This window comes from Lathamus discolor, chromosome 12 (genome assembly GCF_037157495.1).
Source record: "Lathamus discolor isolate bLatDis1 chromosome 12, bLatDis1.hap1, whole genome shotgun sequence".
In the NCBI taxonomy this organism is placed as follows: domain Eukaryota; kingdom Metazoa; phylum Chordata; class Aves; order Psittaciformes; family Psittacidae; genus Lathamus; species Lathamus discolor.
The window spans coordinates 135,579-158,946 of NC_088895.1; the positions used below are offsets into that span (position 1 = coordinate 135,579).

At 55.8% G+C, this 23,368-nt stretch overlaps 2 protein-coding genes across 2 annotated transcripts; one reads left to right on the top strand and one right to left on the bottom strand.

Annotated features, from left to right (window-relative positions):
- The first annotated feature begins 1,348 nt into the window (after positions 1-1,348).
- On the top strand, positions 1,349-15,781 carry PLA2G3 (phospholipase A2 group III). The gene is given in 8 exon segments (XM_065692884.1): positions 1,349-1,495; positions 3,516-3,837; positions 9,942-10,258; positions 10,484-10,700; positions 11,441-11,536; positions 11,539-11,569; positions 11,699-11,833; positions 12,124-15,781. Coding segments are annotated over 8 exon segments (1,377 nt in total). The 3' UTR covers positions 12,236-15,781.
- INPP5J (inositol polyphosphate-5-phosphatase J) lies at positions 12,852-22,881 on the bottom strand. The gene is made up of 12 exons (XM_065692408.1): positions 22,086-22,881; positions 21,047-21,157; positions 19,425-19,533; positions 18,524-18,640; positions 18,278-18,453; positions 17,622-17,733; positions 17,124-17,233; positions 16,597-16,786; positions 14,929-15,066; positions 14,392-14,484; positions 14,061-14,165; positions 12,852-13,928 (listed from the first exon to the last, which is right to left on the bottom strand). Exons 1-12 carry the CDS (start codon positions 22,841-22,843, stop codon positions 13,308-13,310), a joined length of 2,640 nt encoding a protein of 879 aa, XP_065548480.1. The 5' UTR covers positions 22,844-22,881; the 3' UTR covers positions 12,852-13,307.
- Between the last annotated feature and the right edge of the window lie 487 nt (positions 22,882-23,368).

Sequence of the window (23,368 nt, forward strand, 5' to 3'; positions counted from 1 at the left end):
CCCCCATACTCTGCTCACTTGCTCCTCTGCCAAATCATCGCCAAGCACCAGCTTTCTGTCCTGCTGGCAGCTTGGCCTTAGCAGCAGGGGCTGGATGCTTGCACCCCCAACTTTCTCAGCCAGGCTCCATACGGGAGGTGCTCCAGCCCCTGATCATCCTCATGGCCTCCTCTGGACTTACTCCAACAGTTCCATGTCCTTCTTGTGTTGAGGACACCAGAATTGCACACAATGCTGCACATGGGGTCTCATGAGAGCAGAGTAGAGGGGCAGGATCACCTCTTTCCACCTGCTGGTCACGCTCCTTTTGATGCAGCCCAGGACACAGTTGGTTTCCGGGCTGCGAGCACACACTGAAGCCGGCACATGTTTATTTTCTTATTGACCAACACCCCCAAGTCCTTCTCCACAGGGCTGCTATGAATCTCTTTCCTGCCCAACAGGTAGCTGTGCCTGGGATTGCCCCGACCCAGGTGTAGGACATTGCACTTGGCTTGTTGAACTTCTTGAGGTTGGCAATGGCCACCTCTCAAGTGTGTCAAGTCCCTCTGGATCCTTCCCTCCAGAGTATCAACCAAACCACACAACTTAGTGTCGTTGGCAAACTTCCTGAGGGTGCCTCAATCCCACTGTCCATGTCACCAACAAAGGTGTTGAACAAGACTGGTCCCAGCACCAGTCCTTGAGGGACACCACTCATTACCCATCTCCAGCTGGACATTGAGCCATTGACCACAACTCTTTGCGTGTGGCCATCCAGCCAGTTCTTTATCCACCAAGTGGCCCATCTATCAAATTGACATCTCTCCAGTTTAGAGACAAGGATGTTGTGTGGGACAGTTTTGAACGCTTTGTACAAGTCCAGGTAGATGATGTCAACTGACATCATCAGTTCTGTAGCCCCATCCTAGAAGGCTACCAAATTGGTCAGGCAGGATTTCCTGTTAGTGAAGCCATGCTGGTTGTCACCAACCATCTCATTGTTTTTCATGTGCCTTAGCATGCTTTCCAGGAGAATCTTTTCCAAGATTTTTCCAGACACTAAGGGGAGACTGAGTGGTCTATAGTTTCCTTGGACTTCCATTTCATCCTTCTTGAAAATGCGGGTTATATTTCCCTTTATCCAGTTGTTGGGAGCTTCACCTGATATCACCATGGCACAACTGCCATGGTTTTTCAAATATGATGAACAGGCATGGATTTGATGAATGGACTACTCGGTGGATGAGGAATTGGCTGAATGGTCCAAGATTTGTGGTCAATGGATTGATGTTCAAGCAGAGATCAGTGACATGTTCCTCAGGGGTCAGTGTTGGGGCTGATCCTGTTCAACATCTTTGTTGGCAACATGGAAACCCTCAGCAAGTCTGTTGATGACTCCAGGCTGTGTGGTGCAGTCAACACATTGGAGGGAAAGGATCAGATCCAAAGGGATCTGGACAAGCTGGAGAGGTGGGACTGTGTGAACTTCATGTTCAACAAGGCCAACTGCAAGGTCCTGGGCTAGGGCAGTCCCCAGACACAGGCTGGGGGAGACTGAGTGGAGCAGCCCTGAGGAGAATAACTTGGGGGTGTTGGGTGAGGGGAAGCTCCCCGCGACCCGGCTTCAGTGTGCGCTTGAGCCCAGAACCCCCCATATGCTGGGCTGCACCCCCAGAGTGTGAGCAGCAACTCAGGGAGGGGATCCTGCCCCTCTGCTGTGCTCTTGCGGAACCCCCCCTGCAGTCCTGGTCCAGCTCTTGGGCAACAGCACAACAGGGACGTGGAGCTGTTGGAGCGAGTGCAGAGGAGGCCACAGAGATGCTGTGAGGGCTGGAGCAGCTCTGCTCTGGAGCCAGGCTGAGAGAGCTGGGCTGGGGCAGCCTGGACAAGAGAAGGCTTCTGAAGGGGAGACCTGAGAGCAGCTCCAGTCCCTAAAGGGGCTGCAGGAAACCTGGAGAGGGGCTTTGGACAAGGGCCTGTAGGGACAGGCCAAGGGGAACAGCTTTAACCTGCCAGAGGCGAGACTGAGATGAGCTCTTAGGCAGAAGCTCTTCCCTGTGAGGGTGCTGAGGCGCTGGCACAGGGTGCCCAAAGTAGCTGTGGCTGCCCCATCCCTGGCAGTGTTCAAGGCCAGGTTGGACACAGGGGCTTGGAGCAACCTGCTCTAGTGGAAGGTGTCCCTGCCTGTGGCAGGGGTTTAGAATAGGGTGAGCTTTAAGTCCCTTCCAAGCTAAACCAGTCTGGGATTCTATGAAAATTATATCTTGGCCCTGCCTGCCCAGAGAATCTCTGGCTTAGAGCACAAAAGTGGTGAATGTCAGCCCCAGAGGGTGGGAGATTATAGGATGACTGTGCATGCAGTGTGGCCACAGTGGTAAAGGCAGTCACAAGGCCTGAGCTTGTGAAGCTGTTCTGGCCCTCCAAGTTGACTAACATGAACACCGGGATGAATTGAAGCATGCCAGAGGTACTGTGATTACTCAAAATAAACACAAGCCACCTTCTGCCCACCACTTCAGGGATACTCCAGTAGCAAATAAGGATGTTGGAACTGGATAGAGGATGTTGATGAGAAAAAACAGATAGACCTTTTGCCCAAAGTCGTAAATGTAACCACAAGGCAGACACAGATTTGCTTGGCTAGTTGCTTGGAAGCATATAAATATCGTGTAATACTTGTAATAAATGATCCAGCTTGTACTCTACCTCTGGGTCTGTGCCTTCCATCCTCACAAATGGCGCTCAAGCAGGGACTTGACGGGGAGCCGTGACTCAGCGATCGGTGAGGAAGCCCAGCCGAACCCCGAAAGGGCTTCCAGCAATTGAATAGTACCTCTGATTGAGGTAAGCAGCTGCGAACATGGGAAACTCAGTATCCCGCGAGCACAAATCAGTGTTCAGAGTGCTAGTAAAATTCCTAGAGAAGAAGGGGGTTACTGTAAATGAAGATAGACTGAAAGACTTGTTAATATGGGTCTCGACCCATGCCCCTGAGGCAACATCAACTAATATTTATCAGAAGGGAATATGGGACAAGATTGGAGTCTGCCTCTGGGATGCAGCCACGAGGGATGACACGGCAGCCCCAAAATTACCAGCGTATGGTGCTCAGTCTATAAGGCACTTAGTGGGGCAGCACAGGAGTCATAGGCACTATCAGCCCCTCCTGTCCCAACAAACAACACCCCGGATCCTCTCGACCTGTTGCCAGTAGACCCATAAACTGAGCCTCATACTGGCATTGGCTGTCATGGGACGCAAGCTTTGCTGGTGCTCACGCACCCTCCCACGCGTATCGATCTCTGGGAAGATATCCGCCGGCAGGCTGCGACAGCAAATGAGCCAGGCAAAGATGACCTTTTTGATCCTGGACCAATCGACCCTGATAGAGAACCTGACCTCTACCCCCCTGACCTGCATGATATGTGGAAAAACATTAAAAAAGAAGTGAAAAATGAACGTGATGTAAACCTGCCCCAAAACCTGAATGCTCCACATCCCGTCCGTTATGAGGCGGACCGCGGGCTGGACAGCGGGAAGGAAAACGGCGCTACCGCCGGAGCCGGGCGGAGGCAGAGGCTCCCCTCCGCCCGAGGGGCTGCACCTGGTGGCAGCGGTGGGATAAGGAGCTGCGGAATACGGGCGCGCCACCTCCACCTCCCCGTTGCCGCGACCTCACTCACTCGCACGGCGGCGGCAGCAGCAGGCGCCGACGGGCTCCCCTCATTGTCTGCCCGCGGAGAGAGGGCTATGATACGCGCTCGCCCCTCGCCTTTGTGAGCTTCAGCAGGCGCGGGTACGCGCTGCGCCTGCCAATACCCGCGCTGTGGGGCGGCAGGGGGTCCACTCCTACCGGTGAGAGGCGGGAAGAAACCCAGCCTCTGCCCTGGAGGTTTTTCACCCACAGCAACGGTCTGTTAACAGATTCAGTCAAACATCCTACCCTTCAAAATAGAGCTGCCACAGACTTTCTGCTATTAGCTCGAGGACATGGTTGTAAAGACTTTGATGAGATGTGTTGCGTGAACCTATCTGATCATTCTGAGTCTGTCCATGAAGCAATTCAAAACCTAAAGGATGGAGTTCAGAAGTTGCGAATATACAGTAGCTGGAATTGGCTAGAAAGTTTGCTGTCAGGATGGGGCATCAGTGCATGGTTGAAAGACATTATTAAAATCGCAGTAGCCTGTGTAAAAATATTTTTATATATTTTAATCACAGTTCTTTGTTTAATTACTTATATAAATCGTTTGATCGCTAAATCTAGTAACAATGTTTTGTTAGTTTATAAAGAAGGGGGAGATGAGGGGAATGCTGCACAAGAAGCTGAGCCAGCAGACCTGGACAAGAGCCCTGACATCTGGACTCTTTATCAGCCACAAACCTTGGAAGAAGTGAATGGGACAAGTTGGGAAGAACTGGAGAAAGAACATCAGGTGGAACCGAAGAAATTTGGAAACAGGAGGATGCTTAAGGCAAGATAAAGAATGTGTAGTCAAGGGAAAGTGGAAGTGATGATGTAATGAGTAGTGATAGCAAAGAACTATGTTTAGCAATAATTACTCAAGCAAAGGCTTGACAGTGATGTGATTGGCTGAAAGAGTGCGTGATCAGTAAGATTATTTCATGATGGAAAAGTACCAAAGGAACTAACCACTACTAACCACTAGACAGAATACTATAAAAGCCTCTAAGCTCACTCAATAAGGGATTTTGTTTGTAGCCAGAAAAAGAGTTTGTGCCTCAGCTGCCGCAAGATCAGGCCTGGCAGGGGGTGCCATCCCATATAAAGGGTGGCCCGTGTGCAGTAGGGACCTTGGGCATGTTTATCCCTAATAACACTATGATAATAAATAAATGAGGATTGTGTTCTCGAAGGTCAGCACATGCTTTTCAGCTGAGCTGGGATGACAAAGTAAATTTTTGGAACTCAGGTGAAATAATAGCTGCCTCATTTTTAGCTCCCGGAGTAGCCAGCACTCAAGCTTTCACAACATTGACTAAGTTAGGATGTTGGCTTGCTAAATAAACTAATGCTACAGCATCTGCTCTCTCTGCTTTGCTCACTGATGTCAACTCTATTAGGCATGTGACTGCAAAATAAGGCAGCAATCAATTTTCTCCTCTTAGCGCATGGACATGGGTGTGAAATTTTGAAAGGAATGTGTTACATGAATTTATCAAACCATTCAGAATCCATACATGAAAGTGTCCATAAGTTGAAAGACTATGACAAAGTTAAGGGAAGATGATGCAGGGGGTATAACTGGGTGGCTATGAAGTCAAAGGACTTTAAAGGCTATAAAGTTAAAGGATGATTGACCTTTTTGCTTGCCCTCTTTGCCATGGTATGTGTTGTACCTTGTTTGTTACAATGTATGCAGTGAATGTTACCCCAGGCTTTTGAGAGACATGTCTCTACTGCACTGATAAAACAAGAAGGGGGAACTGTGGGGGTTGGAATGCATTGAAACTGCCAGAGACCATGAGAAGGAGGAACTACAGCAGGCAATTAAGAGTGACCCGTCCCCTGGCTGGTACTTGGAAGATGTTGGAACTGGCAAGGAATAAGGAAGTTGGAACTGGGTATAGGATGTTGATAAGAAAAATCAGACAGACCTTTTGCCCAAAGTCATAAATGTAACTGCAAGGCAGAGACAGATGTGCTTGGCTAATTGCTTGGAAGCATATAAATATTGTGTAATCCTTGTAATAAACGATCCAGCTTGTACTCTACCTACAGGTCCTTGCCTTTCATCTTCACACTAGGAGTAATGCAGACATATGTGCTGTAACATTTTTAGCCTTTTTCTGCTAGATGTATTATTATACATCTAGCACAATACAACACTTTCTGCTGCAGGCACCTAAAACTCCACATCAGCTGTAGAAGCTCACAGTCAAATCCAATATACACAATGCTAAGCAAACCTGAAGCATACAGGAATTTTTTCTCTTGTCAATCTGCTTTGGCCCCTTCATCTCATTTCCAAAAAGATGAAAATACCAGTACACAGTTTACCTTGGACACCAAAAGAAAGGAGACTGTGCTTTCTAGAAAGCACATGGGCCTGACGGTGCAGGCAGAGTAAGCCCGTCTTTATGCAAAGTGGGCTGAGCACCTATGGACACTAGTTTAATCCTAGCCTGAAATGGAACCAGGGCTGCAGGGCAGGGACAAGCCAAGTCCATCACCCTAGCCTCTAGGCCCAGATGGCAGCCAGGAAGTAGATAGATGCCACAAAAGCAGCAGAAGAGCCTGACTCCCACCACATCCCAGTGCCACCAGCTGACAGAAAGACTGAGCTCTGCTCCTGTCAGCGAGGCACTCCAATACAGCAGGCCAGGTCAGGGGCACTGAAGGTACTCCTGGCTGCTGTGTGCTTAAGAAGAAGCCTGACAGGGTGGCCCAAGTGTGGGGTCTTGTGCCCCACGAAGGAGGGGACCCAGGTGTGACAAAGATGTGACATGGGGCCAGGACTCAACCCAGGTTCTTCTGGGCAGAGGTGCATGGCAGATGTGGTAATACATTGGTGGGAGATGTGTTCACTGCTGGCTGGGGAATGTCATTGCACCATGCCCCAGAGGGGGATGGAGGAATTTGTGAGTGCATGGCATGTCCACACAAGCCCTCAAGCCTCCCCTGGGTCTGCAAGCTGATTGAATTTATAACCTCACCTCAGATGTGAAGCAACTGCACCATCCCTTTGCTTGCGCCAGCTCTTGTTTTGGCTTCCAGCCTTTGCAGAGATTTGGTTGTGCAAAGTTGTTTCGCTGCTCTGCCTTCTGTGTCCAGAATACCCTGTGGTTATCCTCCTTTTTATGTCCACAAAGCTGCAAGTTCCAGCTCAGAGCAGTGGAAACCAGAAAGACTTTTATCCAGTGCTACAAGAATTCCTTATGCAATACCACCAGGGGTATCCCACATGAAGGGCAGTGTCCCATGGCAGTTCTTGAGCCAGTTATAGGTTTACATGTTTATATGTTAACATGTTCACATGCAGAACCTAGCTGGGGTCATCTCCAGAGCCAGCTCCCCTCCCTGCTTGTACTGCAAAAAGCCTGGGCTTCTCAGGGACTGTCCCAGACAGGGTAACAGCCCCTTCTCCAGAGAGGGGAGAGCTGTGCCCCACACCCACTGGAGCAGGATGCAGTTGGCAGGGTGCAGGGTACACCCTCACACATTTGCATGTCCACACGAGACATGGACAAAGCCCCAGGACTAGCAGTCACCCACAGTCAGGACATCCAGCCCCTCCCTGCAAGACATCCCCACAAAAAGCATCACCCCAATGCCCATGCTGGCCTGGAAGTGCAAAAGGAAGGAATGAACCTTGCCATGACCCAAAGTTCAAAGCAGATAAACTCACACTTCTCCTGCCCTTCCTCCAGCCCAAGGAAGCCCAGCCGCAGCCCAGACCAGCTCAGTAGCCTTCACCACTCTTGCTACATTATGGGATGTCTTTCTTGTACGGGAGACCCCCAAATGCAGAGCAGAGTGTGTGAATCACTTCACCAGCTCATCCCTGCACACCTGCCAACCAGCCCAGGACCTGCCTGCCAGCCTCACCACACAGGACTGTGGCTGCCAGCACTCCCCTACTCAGTGGTGCCCCAGGAGCTGTGTCAACTCCTTGGCCTCTCAGCCCAGTGCTGACCTTGCTGTGCCCTTGGGTCATGCCAGTGGAGCTGGTGCAGGCCTGCGCAGGGCTCAGACCTGCACCTGCTGGCCAGACCTCAGCCTTACCCCAGCAGCCAGCAGCAGGGCAGCAGTTGCCTGCTTAGACACAGGGGGGCTCTGTGGCATGGGGCTAGCCACGTCCCTCCCCACCTGCTTGGGGGATAAAGGCTGGAACCCCTGGCATCCTGCCTTATCTTCCATTATGTTCCAGACAAACTCAAACTGGGTCCTGGGTCCCTTGGCAGCCAAGGCTTCAGTGTGCTGCCAGTGTGAGGCTACCCCTGTGGGGCCAGTGCAGGGCTGCAAGCACAACCTAGGCATCAGGCAGCCTTGGGGCACACTGAAGGTGCAGGAGACAGGAGCACAGTACAGGGTGGTAGAGCCCTCAGCAGAAGAACTCTGTGGTTCCCGGTGGGGTGGATGAAAGCTGGTTCCACTGACACAGGGTATCCCCTTGCAGAGCCCACCCCAGCACCAGCATGTCAACCACATCCCGCTTAGTGAACACAGCCTCCAGGGTGGAAAGGTCCTTCCATGGGACAGGGGACCTGTGAGCCTAGAGGTGGCCCACCAAGTGACACAGCATCTGAGAGGCCCTTGCAACACCTCTGGCCATGTCATGGGTGGCACACAGCAGCTATATCACTGTTGCAGTGGACTTTGCACTTGTCTGTGGCATTGGCCTCTGTCCATGCTGTTAGGGAAATTCTGGTAAAGTGAGATAAGGCTCTGCTGCCAAATCCTGGCTGACAGCCCCTGGCTGCCCTGCAGCACTCATGGGAGCGTGGAACTCTGCAAACTGTCCCATTAGAGCATAACCCTGGTCAAGTACTTAAAACAGAGGGTGGCTCCAGAAGCAAGAGCTGCACTGGGGGAATCATGGTGGCTCTTTCTGACTCTTCCTTCTCTTTCCAGCCCCTCCTCAGCTCCCTGTTGGCAGAGATGAAGCTGGACCTCAGTGCGTCACTTCTCGGGGGCAGAGCAAAAATCCCTGTGGGATGCAGCAGAAATGCAGTGGAATGGGGATTCCTGAACCCACTGGCCACCCTGATCAACCCTCCCCTGGGCACAAGGGAAGTGGGCGGGGGGGGGAGGGGCGGGGGGGGGCGGTGCGTGTGTGTGAACACTGCCCTGCAGCCCAGCCACACTCCTAAGGTATTTCGAGATCACAGTTCCCAGATGGTAAATGTACCAGCATAGTCTGGGCCACCAGCCAGAAAGCAGCTCTGCAGGGATGGATCTTGGGATCCTGCTGGGCACTGGCTGAGCAGGATCCAGGGATATATCCTCATAGCAGAGGCCACTAGTGGCCCCAGCTGCAGCAGGACAAGCACTACCAACCTCTGGGAGGAGAAAAGGGAATGGGGGGTTGCTGTGTCCTCTCCAGTCTGTGCCAGCTCACCCGGGCAAGGCACAGACTTGTGAGTCCAGCAAAGGCCATGGTGGTGGAAAGGGACTGGAGTAGCTGAAGAGGCTGTGAGAGCTGGGTCTGTTCAGCCTGGAGCAAAGGAAGTTTATGGAAAAGCTATTAACATATAGAAATGCCTGCAGGGAGGGTGCAAAGAGGACAGAGCTCTTCTGGGCTCCTCACTACAAGAGAGACATTGAGGTGCTGGACTGGGTCCAGAAAAGGGCAATGGAGCTGGTGCAGGGCCTGGAGCACAAGTGTGATGAGGAATGGCTGAGGGACCTGGGGGGTTTAGCCTGGAGAAGAGAAGGATCAGGGGGACTTTATTGCTCTCTGCAACAACCTGAAAGGAGGATAAAGCCAGGAAGTGACTCAACTCTTCTCCCAAGGAACAAGTGATAGGACAAGAGGAAATGGCCTCAAGCTGCACCAGGGGAGGTTTAGACTGGATATTGGGAACAATTCCTTCCCCAGAGGGTGCTCAGGCACTGGACCAGGATGCCCAGGGCAGTGCTGGAGTCACACTGTTCCTGGAGGTGTTCAAAAATGTGCTGCTGAGGTCCTTAGTGACATGGTTTAGTGGTGGACTTGGCAGTGCCTAGGTAAAGGTACTTGCATATACCCACACGCACATCGCTGCCCCAGCACGTGTGCCCCTGCACCCTCCCGGGGGCTCTGTCCCACAAAACTGACCCGAGGGTGTCCGGAAGCGGGGTGCACAGGGAAGACGGCACGACCGGCACCCCGCCCCTCCTGCTCACCTCCCACGGGGTGGGGCGGGGCCAGCGCGGACCAATCAGCGCTGTGTCCCCCGCCCGGCTGGCGCGCGTTCAAAGGCGGGGCCGGTGGACGGGGTGGCTCGCGCAGCAGGGTGTGGGTGCGGGCGGAACTGGCCTGTGCGGAAGCGCGAGCGCCCGGCCGGGCGGTGCCGTGTGGGCGCGGGGGGCGCGGGCGGCGCACGCCACGTGTCCTTCCTGAGCCGCGGGGACCGCGGCCCGGCCGCGCTGGTGGAGGGCGCCTGGGTTGGGCGCGGCGGCACCCGTGCCTGCTGGGTCCGTCGCGACCCGCGGCGCCGCGCCTCCTGTACCGAACCCGTGCCGCTGACAGAGCCTCCGCGCCGGCGGGGCTCAGCGTTTCCGGACACGCTGTGGTGCGGAGCCGGTGACTCGGCGGGGAATGCCGGCGAGGTGGGTACTGAGTGGGGAGGGCGAGGAGGGAGCAGCGGTCAGGCGCACCCCATCCTCCCGGCGGGGCTGTCCTCACCGACGCTGCGCGTAGGTCTCTTCCGCGGCCCCGACCGGTGCTGTCGTGAGCACGACCAGTGCTCGGCGCAGACCACGGCGCTGCAGTTCAGCTACGGGCATCCGCAACTACCGCCTGCATACCATATCCCACTGCGAATGTGATGCCAGGTGCCCCGGAGGCCGGGTCCGGGAGGTCACACACAGACACCCCCAGGGGCCGCCGAGCAGCTCACCGCCTCGGTGTGCCCCGTAGATTCCGGCAGTGCCTGCTGGACCTCAACGACACCATCTCCAACATCATCGGAGTCACCTTTTTCAACCTGCTGGAGGTGCCGTGCTTCGTGCTGGAGTGCGAGGAGTGCGTCCAGTGGCACTGGCGGGGAGGGTGAGTGCTCCGGTGCTGTAGCCCTTTGGCTGAGCATCCGCTGCAGCAGCCCTGGGCATGCGCAGCCCTGCTGCCACTGGCTTGGCTGCGGCAGAGTGGGTATACGGGGCCTTCTGGCATGTGATGTTCCCAGATGTGAGCGTTATGGTGTAGTACCCCTGGCCAGGATGGTGCAGCAGTGTCAAAACAACTACAGCCTGCCCACAGAGGGGACTGGCTGCCCTGCTGTGTAGCCTCCAGGCAAGGGAGGGGAGTTCTCAAGAGTAGGGCACAAGAGCCTCTGACAGCAGCTGAGACAAAACCCTCAGCTCTACCGGGCACAGAGACCTGCTACAGCCCAGCAGCCACAGGGACCAGGTACCTTGTCCCCCACATTCGCCAGGGACAAGGCTGAGCCCACAAGCAGGCATGCAGCAGCACAGTGGGGGCTGGAGCCTATGCCCTCAACAGCAATGACCATGTTGGAACAGGACCTTGCTGGAGGAAGGCAAGTGCCTGGAGGAGCACTGCAAGGGTCTGGGGCTCAGCACACCCTGCCTGCCCTCAGGATGGCAGCATCCAATCCAGCCCAGCTGTGGAGTGGTGCAGAGCCTCCCTGATGACTGTTGTGGCAAGGTGCAGACAGCAGCAGGGTGAGTGGGTGCCGGGGGTAGAGCATGAATCATAGCTGGGGTGTCCCAAGGTCTCAGCCCATGGTGGTTGTGCGCTGGGGGTGCCCCTCACTGCTGTGCTGTCCATAGGCCTGGGCAGGGTGTGCAAGAGTTACAAGCACTTGGATAAGTGTAAGCACCAGATTGTACCCAGCGAGGTGAAGTACCAGCTGCACAACATGGAAACCTGATGCTCTTCCACTGCAACTGCACTCACAGGTGTGTGTCCAGGAGGAAAAGGCTCTTCCCACCATCACAGGACACTATGTGCAGATACTTTGCGGTCAGGCAAGGTGGGCTATCCAACCTGGCCAGCAGCGGCTGACTGCTGCCCTGCTGTGCCCACAGGTTGGCATGGTTCCTGCATAGGATGAGGGACCTCAGTGATATGGAGCTGGCTTTCCTGGCAAACCGCATTACCACAGACTGCTTTGTTCTAGAGCCATCCACTGACTGCAGCCTGAATGAGGGCTCACAACACAAGTAAGTTTGAAGGGTCACAGGAACATAGCCTGCAGGGGCAGCAGGGATGCCCTGGCAGGGCTGGGTGCTGTCCTGCCTGCTTGGCATGAAGCCAGCATTGCAAGCACTGTCCTCTACTGTGCCATGAGTAAGGCTAGAGTGGAAAGGAATGCTTGTGAGTGGCAGTGTTACACTGATGCTCACTGATGGTTCTTCAGCAGCTGTATTGCAGCAGCCCAAGCTGTGCTAGTACCTGCATGTCATCTCAAAAAGACCCTGAGACACTAGGATTCTTTGCATGTGAACTCCAGGGACAAGCATCCAGACTGGAAGACACAGCACAGTGGTGTCACTCTGTATGAGCAATGCCTTTGGATGGCCTTGGAGCAGAAGCCTCGGGCTCAGCCTCACACCATGCCCTGATGATGCCTGAGAAGTACTGCTTCTTCTGGGGAGGAAAATGTCCTGTGCTGCAGCCATGAGGTGAAGCTACACAATTTCTGGTTCTTGAGGCAAAGGATGTCACTAAGTGCAACTGCTGGGGTGACTGCATGGAGCTGCGGGGTGCCACAGCTGTAGCAGGTGCAAGCAGATGGACTGAGAAGACTCTCAAGATGAGGGGATTGTGTATGCAGCAGTGGCTGCCATCTATGAGCATCAAAGCAGGCAGAAAGGAAGAGGAGGGCTTGGGAAAGTGGAACCCCACCCTCTTTAGTTCCTGCTGTGCTCTGGGGCACACAGATTCCCCCAGGCATGGGGGACAGCACTGCCAACAACCTGGGTTTGTGCCTCCTCAGCTGGGACAGCTGAGCATTGTGGTGTGATCCAACCCCCTTCCCCAGCCAGGGTGGGATGGGCACTGCTGGGCTGGGCTGGCTTAGGGAGGGGGTCAGTCCCTGTGTGCAGAAGATGAATACAGGATTGTCTGAGTGTGGTGTGTGGTGCCAGGGCCAAGCCTGCTGTCCCCCTTGCACATGCTGCGGTCTCCACACCAGGGGGCGATCCTGCCACCTCTGTAGTAAGCACAGTGCAACAGGAGTGGGCAGGATGGTTTATTTTGTCGCTTGCACTATGTCCAGGCTGAGGCACAGTGGTAGCAGCAGGGAAGGAGCAAGCTTTGATGTAAGGGGTACCCTGGGGCAGTCCTTGCTCTATGCCCAACACCATTGCTACCAGAGCCCTGTGCTCCTGTCCCACCTCATGTGTGAAGCCAGCACTCCTCCCATAGGACCAAAGGGTCTTGCAACTTTGAATCTCAAGTGGACTCTGTCCCCCCACCATACTAGACTAGCCTTGCCTTCCCCTGTGCCACATCCCAGCTATATCAGGCCCAGGGCAGCAGCTCAGGCTGGAAGGACCAGGGGGAGGCCTCTATCACAGTACTGAGAAATCACTGCAATAAGTAAGGGGGAAGACAGATGTCTCAGCAGGAAAGTGGCAGAGGAAAGCACACAGCAAGCACACTACAGGGAGGAAGGAGACAAGGGTCACTGTATCAGTGGCCCAGGGCACAGCTATGGCTGTCCAGCTCCTGAGGGCTGCTCCCCTCCTTTGGGGAGGTGCTGCAGCCAGGGGGGCTGGTGGGACTCATCCTCTGGCTAAGGTAGCCCTGGTCTGTGCTCTCCCTCCGCCGTCCCAGAGCTTGGTCGATCATCTCAAGGCGGAGTGCAGGCAGCAGGCCCAGGTTCCTGGGGTCAGCCCTGGCCAAGGTGTTGTCAGCAGAGACACGCCAGGGGCCACCTTGCTCCCGCACAGTCTGGTAGAAGGAGCTGCCCTCCTGGCTGCTGGGTGTTCGCCCTGGCTCCTTGGCTTTCACTCCACAGCACTCCAGCTCCTCCTGGGGCAGGTGGATGGTGGGGATGTCCCCAGGGAGGCCACGGCGGCTCTGGGGTGAGGGGCTGCGGCTTGTACCCCTGTCCTGGCTTGATGGCCGCAGGATGAGGCCCTGGAACTTGGCTAGGCTGGGACTTCGGCTCCGGTGCCTTTTCATCTTGCCTGGGCTGGGGCTACGGGACTTGGGGGCCAGCAGGACCAGTGTGCTGTCATCCTCCTCTTCTGAGCTGCTGCCCGAGCTGTCTGTGGGGCTGCTGCCCTCCTCTGACCTGGGCATGGAGATCTGCACCCCTGCATCAGCGCTGCTGGCTGATCTGGGGCACCAAAGCCACTGTCCTCCTCCAGCCAAGCACCCTTATATACATCACCCCCTGCCTCCCTCAACCCCTCACCCCTGCCTTTTGGCCATGCTGACCTGAAAGGGCTCAGTCACACCAGCAATGCTGCTGGAGGTGTTGCTGTAGTATCCAAGGATGTACTCGCCCTTCCCCTTGGGTAGTGCCTCCTCTGAGAACATCACCTGTAGCCCAGAGAGAGCTGATGGGCACCAAGACCTGGCACAGGGATGCCCCCTCCCACCTCCAGCCCAGAGCCAATATCCCTTACTCCAGCACAGTAGACCTGCCTAAGGCCCAGCACAGAGTAGTGAGGAGGTGCCCCCTTGTACCATCAGAGGCATAAAGAGGTCCTTGTCCCCCCATGATGAGACATGTGCCCAGCAGCACAGCAGGGCTGGCCCAGCTCACCTGTGCACATGGTTGCTTCTCCAAGCAGCGCTCACCATCATCGCTCCTAGCCCAGACATAAGACACATAATCCTTAGGGTGTCGAAAGCCCACCTGTGTGCATGTAAATGGGAGAACACCGGTGCACAGGAACATAAGCCTTACTCAGCACCATCACTTCCCACCCTGCCTTAGCTTGCCTTGCACTCAGCCCCCTCTCCTCACACAGCAAAACCAAGAGCTGCCTTGCACCCACTCAACAGTGCCCTGGCCCCCAGCCTCTAAAGAATGCCAGCTTTGGACCCTGTGGGGCCCACCGGGCAGGAGAAAGAGGGAACTACTGGATCTAAGCCTCCTGAAGCAGGGCCAAATCCTGCTCCTAATGCTGCTATCCAAATCCTGAATAATTGCCAGGGCTTCCCCAGGAAAAGGAAAGCACAAAGCACAGGCCCATGCCATGCACCAGTGCTCACCATTTGGGGGTAGCTCAGAAGAAACCCCCCAGTGCTGTGCAGTGCACCCCACTCCCTTCAGCCCCAGCAGCACCCAAGCCCCTACCCGGTAGAGTCCTATCCAGTCCCACGAGCTCCGGTGGAAGCCAGCAGCCATCTTGTACCTGACAACTGCTTGCTCAGGCCTGCTCCATTCATCAGCCACATAAATCTCAACCAGAGGCTTGTCTGTCTTGGAAGCAAACTGCAAGAGAAATGTACACCTCTGTGACTGGAAAAATCTTGGAAAAGATTCTCCTGGAAGGCATGCTAAGGCACATGAAAATGAGATGGCTGGTGATAACCAGCATGGCTTCACTAACAGGAAATACTGCGTGACCAATTTGGTGGCCTTCTAGGACAGGGCTACAGAACTGATGGACAGGGGTAGAGCAGTTGATGTCATCTACCTGGACTTGTACAAAGCGTTCAAAATGTCCCACACAACATCCTTGTCTCTAAACTGGAGAGATGTCAATTTGATAGATGGGCCACTTGGTGGATAAAGAACTGGCTGGATGGCCACACGCAAAGAGTTGTGGTCAATGGCTCAATGTCCAGCTGGAGATGGGTAATGAGTGGTGTCCCTCAAGGATTGGTGCTGGGACCAGTCTTGTTCAACACCTTTGTTGGTGACATGGACAGTGGGATTGAGGCACCCTCAGGAAGTTTGCCAACGACACTAAGTTGTGTGGTTTGGTTGATACTCTGGAGGGAAGGATCCAGAGGGACTTGACACACTTGAGAGGTGGCCATTGCCAACCTCAAGAAGTTCAACAAGCCAAGTGCAAAGTCCTACACCTGGGTCGGGGCAATCCCAGGCACAGCTACCTGTTGGGCAGGAAAGAGATTCATAGCAGCCCTGTGGAGAAGGACTTGGGGGTGCTGGTCAATAAGAAAATAAACATGAGCTGGCTTCAGTGTGTGCTCGCAGCCCAGAAACCAACTGTGTCCTGGGCTGCATCAAAAGGAGCGTGACCAGCAGGTGGAAGGAGGTGATCCTGCCCCTCTGCTCTCATGAGACCCCATGTGCAGCATTGTGTGCAGTTCTGGTGTCCTCAACATAAGAAGGACATGGAACTGTTGGAGTAAGTCTGGAGGAAGCCATGAGGGTGATCAGGGGCTGGAGCACCTCCCGTATGGAGCCTGGCTGAGAAAGTTGGGGCTGCTCAGCCTGGAGAAGAGAAGGCTGCGTGGAGACCTCATAGCAGCCTTCCAGTATCTGAAGGGGGCCTACAAGGATGTGGAGAGGGACTCTTCATGAGGGACTGTAGTGATAGGACGAGGGGTAACAGGTTCAAACTTAGACAGGGGAAGTTCAGGTTGGATGCAAGAAAAAAGTTCTATATTGTGACGGTGGTGAGGCACTAGCACAGGTTGCCCAAAGTGGTAAATGCTCCATCCCTGGTAGTGCTCAAGGCCAAGTTGGACAGGGCCTTGGGTGACATGGTTTAGTGTGACGTGTCCCTGCCCATGGCAAGGGGGTTGGAACTAGATGATTTTAAGGTCCTTTCCAACCCTAACTATTCTGTGTTTCTATGATACACGTTAAGGAAGGGCATGCCAGAGAGCTGCCCCTGCTGCCCAGGGCACCTGTCTAGCAGCCCCCAGCCATGGTGACAGCTTACCAAACAAAGTAAGCCCCACACACCCCATCATAAGCTGCACACACTATCTGCGTGTCTCACCCCTGAAGTCCCTGACTGTGTGCCCACTGGCCCTGGGTGGTGCTCACCTGCACTGCAAAGATGGCAGCTACTGGCTTGTGGTCACTGACTGTGTACTCCATGTGGCTGCAGTAGCAGAGCTGGCTCACTGAGAGGACACCCCGGCTGGGCCGGTGCCCACCTACGCCAAGCCCAACACTGGGAGATTTGATCTTCCAGAGGATGCGGTCAGTCCAGGCAGGTTTCCGCTTCTTGGCACTGCAGGGCACAGAGGGGCATCTCTTGCCTGGCAGGGGCCAGTGGGCTCCACCCCAAACTGCCTCCCCCGGTACTACCATATGCACAGGCAGGGGACGCAGCTCATCTTGGCACACAGCTCAGTGCAGCTGCAGGGACAGACCTGCACTGGCACCAGCACAACAGCTGTGTCCCAGCTTGCGAGTCCCAGCCTACCCCTCTCCCCCCATCCATCTGCACCAGCATCAGCCCCTGCCCCACCAGCACGTGCCCTGGCTGGCATCCGTGCCCCACCTGCACCCCTCAGCTGTGCCACCTGCTCCCAGGCCCAGCACATACCTGAGCTCTGCAATCATACCTGCTGTCATATTTGTTGGTGCCTACATCAAACTTGAAAGTGGGTGGGAAGTTCAGGGGGCCCTCCTGAAAACCACTGAGGACAGGCCAGGTGCTTTTGGCAATATTCAGCTATGGGAAAGAGAACAGGAGCACACCAGCCCTTATGGCCAGACCCCTCTGCAAGCCCCCCAATAGCTCTCCACCCCTAGCACAGTCATCCCTGCCCCATTGCTGCCAGCCCCACACACACAGTTCTCAGGGTTTGTCTATGCCATGCAAGCAGCAAATCTGTAGGCCCCCAGCTCTTCCTAGCATACTGCTAAAGGAAGCATGTTCCCAGCTCCTACAAAGACCATCCTGGGACTGTGTTGCCCTTTCCACACAGAACTAGGGCCTTTTGCGTCCCATGAGCAGTAAGGGCACATGTCCTGCCAAAACTGCCCATGCAGCTGTAGAACAAGAGCCAAGTGCCACCTGGGGCCTGGCTGAGGCTCTGCAGTGTGCCCATCCTTCTCACCTGATCCTTCTCCCATAGCTGGCTCAGGATGTTGCTGTCAATGGCATACTTCACAAAGCGGATGTCAAGGCTTTCAATGCGGAAGTTGAGGTCCCCAAACCAGAACACGAGGCTGTGGGTAGGAAGAGGGCAATGAGCTGGAAGGGGCAAGACTATTGATGCTGACAGGGGAGAAATATCCTGTGGGCAGCCTCAGCCTGTGGCACAGGTGCTCCCAAGAGCACCAGTACAGGTCAGCAGTTCGCTGACAGCTTGCCCAGCAGCCAGGCCCCACCCAGGTAGGACCAAGAACCATCAACTAACAGGCCCACCTTCCCTGATCATTGGTGGTAGAAATTTCCACAGCAAATCACCTACTGAGTTTGAATGCATAGCCAAGACACTGGGTCTGAGCCAGGCCCTCCACTCACCACTTCCAAAATCCAACAGTGCCAGTATGGCAGAGAGCTGCTTCATGCCTGGATGTGCTCCAGGGGAGACCAAGGATCTCTCTTAACACCTACCCCAACATATTGGGCTGCTGGGCCATGGGACAGTTTTGCACCCCTGAAGGCAAAATCCTGTCTCCAAGCTGTGCTGGGATTGAGGGAGTCAAAGACAGGGGCTGGCATTAGAGCCCTGGCCCAGACTGGGGAGCAAATTGATGGGGTACGCACTCATGGTCCAGGATGCCGCTGGCCACACGCCCCTCGAACTGTTGCATGTGCAGTATGGTGGCAAAGTCCTCCTTGCGCTGCTCTGCCTTCTCCAGATGTGCTGGCAGGTGGCAGTTCAGGAAGCAGACCATGTGGCCGAAGATGGAGAGACGAACACTCACCCCACCCTTGTTGCCCTGCACCAAGAGGATCCTGTGACTCCTTGGGAAGCCAGCCCCTCACCACCTCCCCTAGGGCTACACTCACCCAGTAGCCTCCCAGCCCTGTCCTCGTGCAGTCTGTCTGGATGTCCTGCAGGAAGGGGAGGTGGTAGTACTTGGCAAATACCAGTAGGATCACACCTTGCATTCGAACAGTGCTGACCTGGAATAGGGACAGAGGCTGAAGCAAGATGGTAGCCATAGCAGGGCCTGTAGGGCCAGGGACAGCTTCCCCCACCTCCAGGCCATAGGAGAAGCACCCCCATCCTTTGCATGCTCCCTATCTTGCAGATGACTAATAGCACATTTTGCTCAGAGTTTACTAACACCCTCCTGAATAGAATCATGTAATGGTTTGGGTTGAAGGGACCTTAAAGCTCCTAGAGTTCCAATCCCCTGCCACGGAGAGGGACACCTTCCACTAGAGCAGGTTGCTCCAAGACCGATCTAACCGGGCCTTGAACACTGCCAGGGATGGGGCAGCCACAGCTTCTCTTTACAACCTGTTCCATACCGACAGCTGAGATAAGCCCAGCAATGTCAAGGCCTGCATATGCTCTGGGGCAAGCACCCTGGGGAGTTGAACCTGCCCTGGGACCTGCAGGCTGCTGCCAGAAGCAAAGGCTTGTTCCCCCATACACTTCCTTGCCTTGGTGCGATGAAGCAGGCAGCAAGTGTCTCCAAAGCCCCACAGGGAAAGCCCAAGGTGCAGGAAAGGGAGCAGGGTGGTAAAAGCTAGACAGCACACTGGCGAGACACACCTCTAGCCCTCAGATTAGTCCCCACATGCTGCTTGGATAGCTGCAGGCTGTCCTGCCACCAGTTTGTGCCTTCCCACTGCAACTCCTCCCTCCATCCCTGCAGTCCAACTCTTCCTATCTGTGGTCTACCTGCCTGACAGGCACGGAGCGAACACCTGTTGCCCAGCCCCTTTGAGAACTCCTTACCAGGACAAAGTGGAAGGGGCTCAGCACATCCATGAAGAGCTCACTCCACTGATCTGTGAAGAGGGCATCCTTCAGGCGCTTGTTTATCTTAGAGTTCACCTCTTGCAGCCTGGGAGGAAAGGGACAGGTCCCATAGCCACACCAGGAAAGCATTTACCTCCAAGCTAGCAGGAGCTCCTTAGGAGAGGTGCCAAAGCATAGTGCTGTGGAGCAGGACCAGGGCAGGAAGGGCAGTTCAAGGAGGACCCTGGGTTTAGAGCACAAGCCAGCCATATCCTTGCTCCAGCAATGCTGGGCCATGTGTTAGCGGAAGGCATAAGTGGCCCTGAATCCATAAGAGGCCTCGGCCCTTTCTAAAGCAGGAGCAGTTCACCTGCACAGAGCTGGGCAGCAGTCTCTAGGTGTAAGAGGGACTTATCGGACATTTCAGCTGTATTGGTCTTTACAGAGAAGCCAAGTCTCACCAGTACTTCAGCACAGGGTGTCCAGATGCATCCTAGCCACCAAGCTCAGAGCAGCAGCAAACAGAAAGTTAATTAGTGTCCTCCTGGGTCAGCAATTAGTTAAGAGGAGGAAGGAGAATGTTCCCAGTGAATGGCAGAATCTGGAAATGTCTTGGCCAGAAGTATCAAGTGCTCAGGGCGCAGAGACATGGGTCAGAGGAAGCACACAGCCAGGGAGAAACAGCCTGGGGGTAGGGAGCAGCAGGACACCTGGCCCCAGCCAGGACACTGTCCCAACATGTCTCTGGCTGTCAGCTACACCCCTACCCCATCCATTCATGCTTCAATCTACCTCCACAGCCCCAGACTGCTGGCCTGCAAGGCCAAAGGGACCAGGAGACCAGCTCCAACACAGCATCATAGCTCTGGCAGACTTAGCCTTATACTGCCCCTTCTCTGGAGCATGGAGAATCAGGGAGTCCCTGGGAGCCTCCTTGAGGCAAATCCAGCTCTTCCACCTCACACACACAGGCAAAAGCAGCGTCTCACTCCCTGTGCAAAGGCAGCATGTCTCTGGTCTTAGCAGGAATCCACACGCCACAGCAAACCTCAAGAGACCAGTGTGCCCTTAGACTCTGGCCTCACCAGCCATGCCAATAAAACCTCACCACACTAACATGGCACTGCCATGCCCAAAGTTAAGTGTTGCCAGGGGAACAGAACCAATCCATCTATGAGAGAATGGCAAATTTGTGCCCTTGAGGCCTGTATACCATGGGCAAAAGATGAGCTGAAAAAAAACACTCCCAGAGGACTCCAACAGGCAAGTTGAATGCCTCTGCAGACCTGACCTCATGGCTGCCAGGGCTCATAGCAAAAGCAGCACTGCCAAGGCCCCAGCTCTGTACAGCACAGCCAGCTCCAGGCCCTTTGGGGGTTCAAGGCTACCTGGGATTTCTGTTTCTGTTCCTTTTAGCATTTCCATTTTTCTGGGACCAGACTCTCCATTATCTTTTCTGATATTTTGCTGCCTGCAATGCACACCTCTCCCTGCTCACTATGCCCCAGGGGGGCTGGGCTGCAGCTCTTCCATTCCCCACCCCACAGGGCTATGGCAATTCCCCAGAAAGGGATGTGGTGCAGCAGGGGAGGGGGCCCTGCACCTTAATAACATCTTACCCAATGGCAATCACATCCACGTCGTTTGTCTCGCCTGTGTTGAGGTGCAGCAGGGATGTCACATCATCCGGGGGCATAGCTGTGCCCACGTTCCAGGTAACCACTGTGATTCTTGGGAGGACAAAGGAAGAACAGACTAAGACTGGGGTTCAGAGGTGTTCCCTGTTCCCCCCACCCCAGTTCAATCCCCAGCTCCACCAAGGAAGCTCCCTGCCCACAGCAGAAACAGCCACAGCTGAACCTCAGCTAGGACATATACAGGAGATGGGTCCTTTCCTCTGAATTGCCCCATGATCTGCATCTTGGTGCAAAGCAAGCCCCACTCTAACCCAGAACCCTGTGAAATTCTAGAAACCAACACAAAAGACCTCTTGCTTTCATCACCACTGACTGACACAGGCAGGCTAGCACAGCAGACAGCCTGCAAGACAGGGTCTCCCTGAAAAACTGCTTCCCCTCCCTAGAAATCACACATCTCTGGGGCTCCTGGGGAAAAGAACCCAGTCTCAGCCCCCGACTCTGCCCAAGAGCTCAGCCAGTCTGAAAGGCCAGGGCACCACACGTGACAGCAGCGCTGCGAGCCCTGCAGCAGTGTCCTTCATCAGTGCAAAGCCACCATCAGTCACAACATGAGTGCTGTTATGCAGCACGCGCTAACAGCCTGCAGGCTCTTCCAGCAGCGCTAGGTCAAGTCTCAGTCACAGTGAGAATGTTTCAACAGCAAGAGAGGGTAGTGCCACATCGTTTCCAGAGCTCCAGGACAGTGGGGGCAGATGATACCCACTCCACAACCTGTGACATGCCACCCCATGCACACTGCTTGCACAGACAGTAAGCACTGAGCATCCTTCCCCCTCGCTAAACCTGGGTGTTCACAGCTCGTCATCCCAATCTCCTCCACGTGAACACCATTTACAGTGGGAAGAAAGGGGCGACTCCAGCCCCACAGGAGGCTGCACTTGCCGCTCCACAGCCCTGGCAGCTTTGGCCCAGCATTGCTCCCGCTGTTTGTCCCCCCACCCCAACAACACCTGCTCACCGGAACGAACTGTCCTCTGGGCTCCTTCCCGAGCAGCCGAGTGCGTCAGAGGAATCACCAGCACTTGGCTGGCCGAGGGACCTCCCGAAGAGGGAGAGCTCCTCCGGCTCCGCTTTGGAGAGAGCAGACGGCTTGGACAGGCCCACCCGCCCGCTGGCGAGGAACTCGCTGGAGACGGCTTTGGGCAGCCCGGCGGCCCGCGGCGAAGAGCTCGCCCAAGCGGAAATGTGGTCGCTGGACTCTGCCTTGGGGAGCATCTCTCTCCGCTCGGCGGACGGCAGCTTCCCAGGCACAGCATGCTCCAGGGGACCGAGCTCGGGGAAGGCGGGCGCTACGGGGGACTGCACGCCGGGCCGGGCCGGGGGGGCGCCAGGGCTGGGGGGCAGCAAGGCCGGCAGCGGGAAGGTGTGGGGTCCGTTGGGCCCCTCAGGCTGCGCCCTGCCGACCTCCAGCGGCAGGGGCTGGGCGGCCCTGCCCGGGGCCCGCTCCTCAGGACCGCAACGTTGCACCCCGCCGGGCCGCGGGCAGCCATACGGGAAGGGGTCGCAGGCGGCGTCCGACCGAGAGGTCCGGCGGGCACCAGGGACACCACCGCCGCCGCCAACGAAAGGCGCCGCCGCGACCGAGCCGCCGGAGCCGAAAGGCACCGGCCGCGCTGCGGCGGCGGCGGAGGGTGAGGGACCCCACGAGGGGCCGAGCCGGGGCCCCAAGGCGGCGGCCGAGCCCTGGTCCGCGCTGCCCCGCCGGGCCGGCTCCATCGAGAGGAAGTGCCCGAGCGCCCGGCACCGGCCCCGGGCCCGGCCCCGCCGCGCCCCGTGATGTCAGCTCTGCGCACCTGCGCGAGACTTAAAGGCGCAGGAGCCGCAAAAGTGACACTGAAACTGCCCAGCGCGCACCTGCCCACTTGACGGCCCGGGCCCCGCTCTCCGCCGGCGCGTGCACGACTGGCCTCGCGCGTGCATACCTGCCCTTGTGCGAGCCTGGCCTCGCACACGCGCGTCTTATGTGTGTGCACCGCTGCGACGCCGGGTCCTGGTGCACCCGTGTGCGGGCGTGCGCTGTGGCAGGTGTGTCTGTGTCCACGTGCACAACTGGAGCTGTGGGAGGTGCCGTGCATGCACCTGCAGCTGTGCAGGTCCTTGCGTGTGACACGGTGCCTTACGTGCACAGGTTTGCATTGGTGGGTGTGAGAGCACACGGGGCTGCTTCAGGTGTGTGTATGCACCCAAAGGAGGTGGGGGACTTGGTGACAGAGGGCATGGAGAGGCCAAGAGGTCCCAGAC

Excerpts from the sequence above, each read along its gene's own strand:
- INPP5J (XM_065692408.1), bottom strand. The coding sequence starts at position 22,843 with ATGGAGCCGGCCCGGCGGGGCAGCGCGGACCAGGGCTCGGCCGCCGCC. Across the intron at positions 18,454-18,523 it reads CAGGGCTGGGAGGCTACTGG|GGCAACAAGGGTGGGGTGAG; the intron begins GTGAGTGTAGCC and ends CTCTTGGTGCAG. Across the intron at positions 14,485-14,928 it reads ACTGGATAGGACTCTACCGG|GTGGGCTTTCGACACCCTAA; the intron begins GTAGGGGCTTGG and ends ACATGCACACAG.